General features: G+C 36.2%; 1 protein-coding gene across 1 annotated transcript in view; it reads right to left on the bottom strand.

Annotated features, from left to right (window-relative positions):
• The window catches only part of LOC150091504 (thioredoxin-related transmembrane protein 2 homolog), an 89,542-nt gene that overhangs the window by 6,319 nt on the left and 70,559 nt on the right, over positions 1-12,664 (bottom strand). Inside the window, exon 7 of the mRNA XM_090384238.1 lies at positions 5,113-5,242. Coding sequence (XP_090240364.1) covers positions 5,113-5,242 — 130 coding nt within the window. The remainder of the gene's footprint in view (positions 1-5,112; positions 5,243-12,664) is intronic.

Here is a 12,664-nt window from a genome sequence, read left to right as displayed (position 1 = left end):
ACATCTGAGGGTGCGGTATAGAGTGCGGTACTCGTTCTTGGATGCCGCCACTTCAAGATCGTCTGCCACTTGGTTCCAGTATGCTTCTCTTTCTGCTGTCATTCTTTGTCGGACTTCTCGGTTTAGCTGCCGGTACCGTTCAAAGTCGACCAGCTTTGCCTGTTTCCGTTTGTCCACAAGGTCGAGGCACTCGTCTGATATCCATGGTTGCGTTCGATGTCGGGCAGGTGGACATAGGGGCTTGGCACATTCCAGGATGGCATCAGAGATCTGCTTTTCTTCTTCATTTATATCCTCGGGCACGGCCAGCATCTCGAAGCGGTTGGATAGGGCGATCTGATATGCCTGTTTATTGGCAGCATTCATTAGCTGCCTCCAGTCCAGCTTGGCTGACCGAGATGATCTTTTTGCATGCCGTAATTTGAGATGCACCTTAGTCTGCAAACTTAATGAATTTTGCAATTTCTTCCAATTCTCTGAACTTGACTCAATTTTATTGGGACACTGAATTCAGCGTGTCCCTTTGGGCACGCATGCCATTGGTTTGCCACCCCTGCTCTAGACCTCATCATCACCCATGAACCAGATGACATAATAGGGCTGACAGTACAGGAACCAGGAAGTGATCATGGAATTCTATGGTGGACAATGAAGAGAGAGAGAGAGAGATAGCAGTAGTTAAAGGCAAAGGAATGGGTTATAATTTTAGGAAAGGAAATTAAGACGGCTTAAGGTGCTACACGGCCTCTATTAACTGGGTGGATATCTCACAGGGAGCAAATACAATCGAATTATGAATATGAATATACCTTTAAAACATTAATCACAGAAGCCTTGAATGCTTATCTATCCGGACATTATAAAAATTTTTCCTCCTAGTGATATTTATTCGAGTCAATGGGAGAAGAGGGCAGGGCAATTATGTCACTACAAATGTGCAGGTAAATAATTACATAGGTCATTTCCTGATTAGATTTCGATCAGTGCATTATAATGTTAGCATAATATTATTATACAAATAACAAAAATATACAAAAAACTAAAAATATTTACAATCATACCCTACTATATCGGGATGATGGGTTCCTTTATTAGCTGACATTAATATACAAAAAACGTTACAATGGAACATCAATGATGTCAGGCGTGGTCATGTATTACACAGTGAAGCATGTGCATGAGGTTGGTGAACGTTAAATTGAAGGAACACAAATGGGTTACTGGACATATGTGGGACGCATGCCAACGTTCTTTGCACTGCAAGAAAACTGCCTTCATAATGTTCACAACCTTGTGCACGTGCTTCACTGTCTAACTGACGATGCCCAGCATCATCTGATGTTCCATTGTAACATTTTTTTGGATATTAATGTCAGCTGATGAACAGAGCCATCGTCCCGATATAGTTTGTATATTTTTAAATATTTTAGTCCTGCTCTTTTGGATGCAAAATATTCCTCATGCATTATGGAACCTGAAGCAAAAGGCTTTTTCCTAAATGACCTATATAAACATAGGTAAATAATTACATAGTGATATTTATTTGACCTTGAGAATGCTGTGTGGTGGGGTAGCCAATGGGGAAAGAGGGATGTGGTACAAGTGGGCAAGGCAATTGCGTCACTACAAAATGCACAGATAAATAATTACTTACGTCATTTCCTGATTAGATATTGATTAGTGCGTTTCAACAGGTGCATCTTTTACGTAGAAAAGATTTGACTTATCATACCTCCATTTTACATAGAAAAGCATGTGAGGATCGGTGAGCAGGGGACAGAGCCCCCCTAGTATACCATTAAAAAAAACACTCCATGAGGAAGATTCCAAGTTGGATGAATAAGGAAGTTGCCAGATTACTTGAGCAGAAAAAGAAAGCATGGAAAAGTTACAGAGCAATAAAATTACAGAGTACTGAAGCCTATAACAGCTACAAATTAATCTGTAATAGTGCTACAGAAAAGGTTAGGCTGGCAAAGAGTGAGGATAAGGAATTCTTCACATATATAAATGCAAAAAATAGAAGGACAAACCAAATCGAACCCTTATGTAATGGATGTGGGATAGATATCCTCATGGATTAGACACCCTCAGCTGAAGTTGCAGATGAACTCAACAGTTACTTTGGATCAATATTTACAGAAGAAAAACTCTGCTTCAATGAGATATTATGGGAGTGAAGTGTGAAAAAAATGTAATTAATGATGTTGAAATTGTTTATTTAATGAAAAAACTTGAGCCTATAAGTCAGTAAGGCTCCTGGGGTTGATGGCATATACCCTATAATCTTAAGGGAGGTGGCAAGTGAGTGCATTGAACCATTGACGCTAATTATGAGAGTATCACTGGACTCAGGAGTAATTCCATTGGATTGTAAAAGTGCCAATGCATATTATCTCCAATACATAAGGGCAGTTCTAAGAGTGAAGAACTTTACTTTACTCCAAGTATAAACTCTTGTATTATGTTGTATTAAAACATACTCTTTTCTGACCATTCTTGAAACCTGTATAAGTCATTCTGAAGGAGCACTGCTTACCACTGATCAGCTACTCTATCTTCACATCATCTATCCCTTTGTCAATGTCATTTATGAAAATCAGAAACAATGTTGATCCCAGAACCAGTCCTCAGGGGACCCCACTGCTGGTGTTACACCTATCTGAGGAACAACTATTAATCATTAACCCTCTGCCTCCTGCCTTACAGACACACTGCAATCCATCTTACCTGATAACAAGATGTTATAGCTTACACAGTAACCTCTCATGACTAAGTCAAATACTTTGCTAAAATTCTAATAAATAAACAACATTCAAAATCATTTCCTACATCCAGCCCACAAGTAAACTGTCAAAATAGCTAACCAGGTTAGTTAAGCATGATTTCCCCTTAACAAAACCACACTGTATATCATTCAGAATTACATTTCTATCTCATGTCCCTATATTGCAGTATGTTTTGTAATATAAAGTTGGCAATACTGTATTGGCACTGATAGTCAATTTTCAAAGTGGAGGATTTTAGATTGCATTTTGGTTGAACAGTGAAGTGTGATTCAATTTTTCTCTCAGGAGCTAAAGAAGTGAAATCTTACAGTATAGAGAAAATTATCTACCAGGAAATTTTATTTTTATAAAGAAAAACTGTGAAAATTAAATTTAAAAATTTTTATTCATTATACTACAAACAGAATTAAATTTCTAAAAGTATCTGGACACACCTAGAAATCAGAATAGGTATAAAAGCAATTGCATTGATACTAGAAACAAGCATATTAACAAATTAACAACAGTTGGTACTGAGTTGAGCAACTTCCAGTGGGGGGTCATCGTATATCAGCAATCATTATGATAGATGCCATATCACCAATCATTCCGCTCATGCCATTGCAGTAAAACTGCAACAAATAGATCCACAGTGGCTACGTAATCGCCAAATGGAAACACCGTGGTGTTATTACAACCAGGACACATTCAAGTAAACCATAAAAAGAGACAAGTGTTCTCAGAAGCTTGGTACAGATCTCATCATTCCTCATTCAATACCAACAAGCAGTTTAGGGAGACCATAACAACTGATAATAGTACAAGGATGATATGTAGGGAGCTGTGCATCATCAGATTTTACAGAAGAGCTGCAACACACTGCACAGCATCAACTTACCTGGTATACATCCCATAATAAATTGTCTCTAGAACATTGAAAACCTGTGTTATGGAGTGATAAATCATGGCACATTTTTCAAATCTAAGCTATATTTGGGTCTGGCCTGGAGAACATTATTTACCAAAGCATGTACCATAATTCATCAAGCAGTTTGGCTGAAGTACCATCACTATCTGAGACTGTTTCTCATGGTTTGAACTTAGACAACTAACTGCTCAATGAATACATTGGTAATCTGAACAATTTTGCTCTTCCTAAAGTGGCAGCAATATGAGGAGGGCCTTTTCTGTTTCAGCATAACAGTGCACTATGCCATACTGCACAACCTTTAAATACTTGGTTTGAAGATATGGGTGTGCAAATGCTTCATTCGTCTGTCCAGAGATCCAACCTCAACTCCACTGAATACATTTGAGTTGAAATGGAATTTCAGCTTTGGGCCAAGCCAATACTTGCAATACAGAAGAAGACATGGACTAAGTAACTACCTTCCTATTATCAAATACTGATTTTAAAGAAAATTATTCATTTATACTACAAACAGTATTATATTTCTAAAAGTATCTGGACACACCTGGAAATCAGAATAGGTATAAAAGCCAATATCTACCAATGAGAATAGTGTGTAATTAAGACAGGAGGTGAATTAACACATTATTAAATTACTGTATCAATAAAAGATTCTTTGAAACCTGCAGAGGTCTGGTTACTTTTGGTAATATAGCTTACATTCTTAACAATAAATTATTACCAATGCCAAGCAGGAAATGAAGCTTGAAGATGCCAAGATGGTATCCCTCTCTCTATGTCAACTTAAAAGTTTGACACAAATAATAATACCAATTTTTAAAGGAAATAAAGTACATAGAATATTGGAAATAAAAAAGGAAACTCCAAAATGCCAGTGAGATGGTGTTTCCTTACAGGCTTAAAATTTTCACAAATAGAAGTACATAGAATAAATAGAAGAAATTTCAGAAGCGAAAACTCCAGAAATGCTAGTGAGATGGTATGTCTACCTTTACTAGCTTATCATTATGAGATGAAATGATAAATTTAGGGAAGTATAAAATAAGATCTGCCTAATACATTGAGGATGTAAGTTGTGTGTTGTATATAAAAGAAGAGAGAGAAATTCTGCCAATGATGCTTCATCTCTTCAGAAAAAAGTTACAAGTCATTCCAGTGGGTGAAGGATGAACATAATAATTTCAGTACATGCAAACATAGAGGTGAACTTCATTTTATTTCCTCAAGCACTGGAATTGCATATATTAGTGGCAAACTTGGTTGCCTTTGGCAAGAATTTTACAACGTAATCAGGGATGGTTTCACTCTTCCCCCACTCTTGTTATAAAAAAAAAAAAATGCACTCATTGATGGACTACAAAGCCTAGTACATTATTTCTTAACATTTACAGAGATTTTTAGAAATAAATATACCTCAGAGAAGAAGAATTTTACAAGTTTTCCACTACTGTCTATTGTTGGTCTTCTGGAGACTTCTTTGCCATTCCGAAAGAGTATAACAGTTGGCAGCTGTTTACTGAAAGCAGAGGTACTAATACCATATCTAAAACAGAGGGAAAATATTAATTAAAATAGTTATAATAATGACATTAAAGCAGGGAAGTTTTAAGGACTGTGTTTAGGAACAATGATACATGGAATGTCACCAGCCAATTTTCATGTGATTAGCTCCAATGAGGGCATGACTACATGAACAGAAAACTGTAATCAGCAACATCTGGTTGTTTCCTGAAACAATATGCTGCCAAGAAAGTACATAGCATTAAGCAATCTTAGTTTGCTCAGTGCCACACAAATCAAGACCTTAAATTTGTTTAGCTGCAAATTAGATACAAAAATTAACTTATTCCCATTTTCTTAAACTAACTGAGGCTTGGCAAACTGCTTTCTCACTCTGCACCCAGTGGTAATATTCTGCAGAATTAAAAAGTGCCTCAGTTTGCCATTATTTCCCACTATAGTGGCTTCTCATTTTTTTTCCCCAACCTAACTTACCTTAATGAAACTAAAGTTTAGTTTTTAGGTAAATTGATATAAATTAATTAATTAATATTTTTATTTTTGATATTCAGTTAAAATCAATGTGCTCCCTTGGCAACATTAATGTTTCATAAAACAATCAAGTGCTGTTGATTATATTTATGGAGCTGACTGAAAATTCCAGTAAGTGAAATGCCATGCATCAATGGCTTTCAAGTTATATTGTTAACATAACTTGAGAATATAAATGCTGAAGAAGGGATATCACAGACTCCTGTACCTTAATATTCTTTTTGAAAGAACTGTCTTCTTTATGGGTTAGATCCATCAAATGTGCAAGTTAAATTTATACAAAATTAAACTTTACATTACAGGATTTCTGCCAATTTTTAACCACCAGCTACTGATACCCTGTTTTTACTAGCTGGCAGTGATCTGCTTATAAACCAACAGATTGTTAAAAATCCTGTAATGTAAAGTAATTTACTGTAATATTTTTTAAAAATAAATTACTTATTTAGTATTAGCAGTGGCAAATAATACAAGAGAGCAAGCTTATATAACACCAACAACAAAAAAAAAAAAAAAAAACCCTTCCCATATTTGTTATATCTTTGAGCATTGTATAAATTTAGCTAGGACTTTTATGTATTATTTCTTTTTTTTTTTTTTTTTTCCCTTTTATAATATAATTATAGTAAAACTAAAATAATTTGTTATTGGTATATAACTCATCCAACAGTCGAGTGGTAAACTACAAGAGTACAGTGATGCACATGTTTGATTGGACTGTGATTCAAGCCAGCATTACTGCTAGATACAGTTAACAACTGTATTTCACTGTCAAAATAATTAATTGTAAATTCCTTTGACCTAATGGTCATGCTGGAGTATAAACAAGAACATTCAGGCCCAATGTAGTTGATTTGAAGCATTTGAGTGGAACCGATTCCAGTCTGCACGACTGCTAAATAAGTTGCAGTGCAACTTCAAGATAATTCAACTCTTCATCCTGCTGCAGTTCCGGCATACTACAGGTACAATCATATCCCCCAAAATGAATTGTGAAAAAAAGTAAGTTGTTCAAAGCACATAACATCCTTTCTTCAACTAGAAAAAAGGATGTTATGTGCACTTAAGATAGCAAAAACAGCTAAACTAGACAAAAAATATATAATATACATGACAAGTGATTTAGGAAGAAATCACTCAACTACACTTCAGCACTATGATAAGCCAGACAGTTTGGTTTTGATTTCATTTTCCTAAAACACGGTAAATTCTGGGGCATCAGAAATAAAGACATGACAAAGTTAGTAAATTAGTAGGATTGAAGTAAAGGCCACCAAAAGAAAAAATCATATAGTTGAAGAAATCTTAAAGACTGCTGAAGAAGTTAAGAGTGGCAAAACAAAAAGCAGTATATTTTGCAAGCGTGCAAATCCAAAAACAGCCAATCGGTGGTTGGAAGAAAGAGGAAGAAAATTTGTGTTCATTTGTAGACTCCATAGATGATGAAGTAGGCCTCCAAAGAAAGAAAACTAGGATTTGTGAAAACTGTGCTGTGAACTAATGCTTATACAAGTAAGCTCTACAAAAGTATAGTGAAGGAGTACCAATAAATGGGGTAATTTTGGAAGCATGAGCAATTAAATTTTATATGCTACTTGGTGGAGATGATGACACATTTAAAGCTTCTTTGGAGATGGAAGGCTCTTCATGGGATATCCCAAGTTAGTCTTGTTAGGTGAATCTGCATTTGGTGACATTGCAGCAGCAGAAGCATTTCCTGAATTTCTGCATAATGTGTGATTCAAGATGGTGAATTCGCAAATGAACAGTTGTACAACTGACAAAACAGTGCTATACTATAAACTTCTCCTCAACAAGTCACGGATATTAAAAAGGCACCCAACAAAGCAGACATGAAAACTAACAAAGAGAGAGAATTACTGTCTGAATACAAGACTAGAAATTTGAAGTCTCCAGTGTGTTTTAAGCAAGTCAACATGAACTCTCTATATGATTTATAAAAAACAGCCTTAAAACTTGGATGACAAGTGATATTTTTGCTTCATGGTTTGAAAGTGAGTTTGTGTCATTTGTGAGACACCATATGCTTTCCAAAAAAACGAAGAAAAGGCTCTGTTACAATTGGATCACTGCCTAGCTCATCCTTCAACTGATGTCCTGAAATCAAAAGATGGCAAGATCCGATTCATGTTTCTGCCAAGGAACACCCTGATCTTGAATAATAATGCTCTGATCCATGAATTCTTCCTACTGTGTACTTGGTGGTAGTCCTGGAGCAAATGACCTTGCTGCTTGGATTTAGGTGGATGAGCAGCTCCAGTTGTGCATTATCTGAGGGAGGAAGAAATCACAGCCTTTGTGAACAGTAGGAAGACAATCAACAAACAGGCCAGTAATATAGGGAGTGACTCAGATGATAATGTGGATGATTCATATAAGAAAAAAAAAGCACCAGAAATCAACAAAGTGCTTGAAAACATTAATAAAGTGATGGCGTGGTGAGAACAGCAGAGTGAAAATGAATATCTTCATTTATTGCATGTGACCACTATTAAGAATGAACTGAAAAAATGGTGTCATCAGTTCTGACAAAGTGAATTACAGTACTATTTCAGAAGTGATGGGTAAAATGTAACTCCATAACAGCATTGTGTATTAGTAGAATGTAAAAGGAATGATATAACCTTTAATACTTTGTCTTTTAGTTTGTAAAACATAAGACATAAGTTGAAGAAAACATAAAATAAGTAAAATTACTTATTTACTAATAAAGCATATTTATGTTTAAAAAAAATGGAAAAAAATTTTTTAGCTATAAAATGGGTTTTTAAAGTTGTTGCCTGATGTCCGCATTATATTTGAGGTTGCACTGTGACGATTGTATTCATTGTCATAATTACTTATAAAGTCCTCTGACCTACTAGCCATGCCAAAGTCTAAACAAGAACAAAAATTTAACTAAATTTACAGAGGGTAATTGGACAAATATTTAGAGGATACAGGTAAATGAAGTGAGAAGATGACACGGTTTACATTTAGTAGATTGTCTCCATTTATTTTTCTTCTGTGGGTTTGTTTTTTTTTTTTTTTTTTTTTTTTTTGCCGATAGTATGTAAACTTGCTTCATTAATTTAGCTCTGTTTCAAAAGTAATGTAACATGTTTTTTGTGAAAAAACACTCAGAAGAAAAAAGTAGTCTACACTCATCATATTCAACTCTTGTCCCATCATAAATGAAGTCATACCTCTGTCATAAAATTCAGGTACATTCAACCAGGTTTTAATGCACTGTTTAGCTGCCATTCCCTGCCAGACAGATTTTTTTTTGAAGCCATGAACAGATGAAAAGTCAGAAGGATTTTGATCACAGCTGCAACCCGGCATTCAGATAATGCTATAACCACTACCATATGCATTGTGCATTGGTAGCGTGGGGATGCTGTTCAGCATTGTTTGAATTGATTGCACCAAAAACAGACTTCTTCCTTAGACATTACTGTTGAACCACATAGATCACAACTGCTAATGAATTTTTATGGGCTTAGTCTTTTTAGCATGCAGAAATCAGGTAACTGCTTTGAGACAGTCATTCTGGTTTAATCATCTAAAGTCAAGGGTGTACACAGCAGGGGTAACTAACCTGTAGCATGCATGCCACAAATGGCTTGTGTTTAAGTTGCCTCTCAATTTGGGAAAAATTAATGCAAGATATTGCATTAATGACAATACGTTGCTGCAACAGGATCAAGAAAAGTTGAGCAGATGGGCTGAGAAGAGGTGACAACTGAAGTTTAACATTGACAAATGTAAAGTACTGCATATGGGAAGCAGTAACCCCAGAGTAACGTATGAACTCTGTGTGGTACTACACTGACAGTGGTAGAAAATGAAAAGGACCTGGGGGTAATTGTGCAGGCAGATATGAAGTTTTCTCTGAGCAGTGCAGACGGTCTGCAAGAGTAGCTCATGGTGTCTTGTCAATGATATACAGGAATTTTTCTAGCAGGGATAAGGAGGTGATTATCCTCTTGTATAAGGCAATGGTCAGGTCACACCTTGAGTACTACTGTATACAGGTCTGGAGGCCTCATTTTAGGAAGGATGTAGAGTTGCTGGAGAGAGTGCTGAGAAGGGCAAAAAGATTAGTGAATGGAACAAAGAGTTGCTCTTACAAAGAAAGGCTTAAGTTTTGCAAATTACAGTGTCTGGAGACTGCAAGGTGATCTGATTGAGGTGTATAAAGCCTTGAATGGTTTGGGCATGTTCAATGCTGATGGGATTCTTTCTCTTGCTCAGAATAATTGCCTGAGAGGGCATAAATTCAAATTTGCCTTTAGCCAGCGTGTGGTTGATTGCTGGAACAAACTTCCATCTGTCATTGTAGAAGTTGATAGCTTAAATAGATTCAAGGCAGAACTAGACAAACATTTGGAGCGAGTGGATGGGTGAAATTAGATTTTTTTTTTTTTTTTTTTTGACTGACGCTATATAAGCTTGCTTTCTTGCATCATGTGCCTTTACTAATGCTAATGCCAATATTGTATAACTGGTTTTAAAAATCAGAAATGTAGATAAAAACAGTTTAAATCCCACTTTTATTTCCAGAAATTATGACCTGGGGGGTTTCAACCGTATGAGTAAATATGGTTCATATTTACTGCTTTCGAACATTAATTTAGCATGGGTAATAAGGAGAGTTAGTGAGCTCCTCATGACATTGATTCTGTATGGTGAACATTGATTCATTAATCTATATTAAATTTATTTTATAAACATGAAAGTATTTTAATTTTTTTTTATTACAAGCACTTAGCATAAAATTCCTTTACGTAGTTACCAAAACTATTTTGTGGTACCAGGTACAGATCAATAATGGGGGTTGGGGGGGAATTATTAATTCCATAGCTTCTGGATCTGCCCTATGGTGACATGCAAGCCATTTCCAATATAACATATAGCATGCTGCAGATAAACGTTGGTCATCCCAGAATACAGCACCTTGTAACAAGAAAAGAACTGTTATATGTGCCTTTATTCATGGGATATTTTACTGAAAAGGGCATGATTTCTTCCCAAAAATATCTGTACCTTACTTTTTAAAAAGCTCTTGCATATTTATAATTATCTATAGCTATAGGGTACAGCTACTGCAAAGGATGCCGCTCAAGAACTGCAGTATTTTATGACCATGGTGGCTACACTAGGTATTCAATGATGTTGATTTCAAACAATTTTTTTGATGTGTCCCAATATATATTGTAGGATACTGTCCATGAGTTTGTAATGGAATACATATACTGAGTTGGTTTTGTATTAGCAACGCCTACCTAATGGAGCTACCTTTTCCCCCTAAGAAGTCTGTACACATCTTGGCATGGACTGCAGGATGTCCTGTGGAAGTGTTACTCATGCATTGCACAATGTATCCAGTAATGCCCACACATTGTCAAGTGGATGGTCATAGCATATTAAATGTCATTTGCCAGTAGGTTCCAAAAGTTCTCAATTGGGTTGAGATTGGATGAGTTTGGTGGCCATGGGAAGTTACAGAAATCATGTCACATTCCTGAAACCAGTTAGCAACCTGCTGGGTCTTATTTCATGGTGCATTGTCTTATTGGTAGATTCCACAGTTGTCTGGATACACTGTCATTATGAAGGGGTGTGCTTCATCAACAACAATAGAAAGCTAAGCATTTCCATCAAGCTGTTGATTAATGGTGGTTAGAGGGCCCAGGACATGCCATGAAAACAGTCCCCACACCATAACACCACCTTCAGCCTGCCAAACACCAACAGTGCATCAGGTGCTATGGTCTCATGTTGCTTTCTCCAAATGCAGATTCACCCATCAGCATGATGGAGTTGGAAACAGGTTTCACCATGCCTTTAGTCCAGTGTTAATGCTGACATGCCTATGCAAGGTGCAGTTTGTGTCTCACAGTGAGCATGAGTAACCATGATGGCTGTTGATGGTAATCACTGGCACATAGTCCATGTGAATATTAGTCTTGCTACTCCTATATGTTGTACTGGGTGGTTAGCTGGGCCACTGTGCTTTTGCTGCTGTTACAAGATGAGGCACAATGACGTTGACCACATGTGGCTGTCTCACATGTGATCTTTGACTGGCTGTTTGACCACTGTTGAGCCACTCATGGCAGACAGTCTGCAAAATTTGTTCCAAGACTGTTAAATTACCAAAAGGGGTCACTATCAAAAAAAAAAAAAAAAAAAAGTGGAAATGGACTCTATTGTTATTGATGATGAAACTTGGACGTGTGGTTATGATCCCCCTCCCTTCAAAAAAAAAGAAATTCCAGTCATTCCAATAGAGTTGCCAAACTTGCCCCATTCAAAAAAAAAAAAAAAAGCATAAGTTCAGTCAAACGTGAAAAGAATGTTGCTTGTTTTTTTGCTATCACATAACCTATCCAGTAACATTCTTTTAGCCATTTAAATCTTTTGAATGTAAAATTAAGTTTAAGATCAGATATTTCTCTAACTACTGAATCTACAAATGTAGGGTCAGGCAACCACATTAAATACTGAAACGTGAGATTTTTGTAATCGCTATCATATAATGAGTAATATTATATATTTATCTTTAACAAATGACAAGACATGTATAATTAATACAAATAACTTTTACTAATCTTCAGTAATGATTCCAACAAATGAAATACAGGCAGGCCTCGCTTAACACGGTTTTCAGTTACCGCGATTGGAAAAAAATGATACCACTTTTTACTTTACGCGATTAAAATTTCCAGTTAACGCGATCTTTTATTTCTGATAGTTGAAAAAGATTCAAATCGCGCACTAAATGTCTGACTGCCAATAAACAAGCGTTTGTCCGCTTCCCGCCTCAGTGTGTTCCATCAACTAAGTAGACGTGTTACTTGTTTGTCTCCACCTAATAAAGTCACGTGCAGACGTATTTAAAAATTCT

This window comes from Mastigoproctus giganteus, chromosome 1 (genome assembly GCF_048544385.1).
Source record: "Mastigoproctus giganteus isolate SK-2022 chromosome 1, ASM4854438v1, whole genome shotgun sequence".
NCBI classification, from domain to species: Eukaryota; Metazoa; Arthropoda; class Arachnida; order Uropygi; family Thelyphonidae; genus Mastigoproctus; species Mastigoproctus giganteus.
Note: the sequence above shows the minus strand (reverse complement) of the source record. Positions and strands in the feature narration are given on the sequence as shown.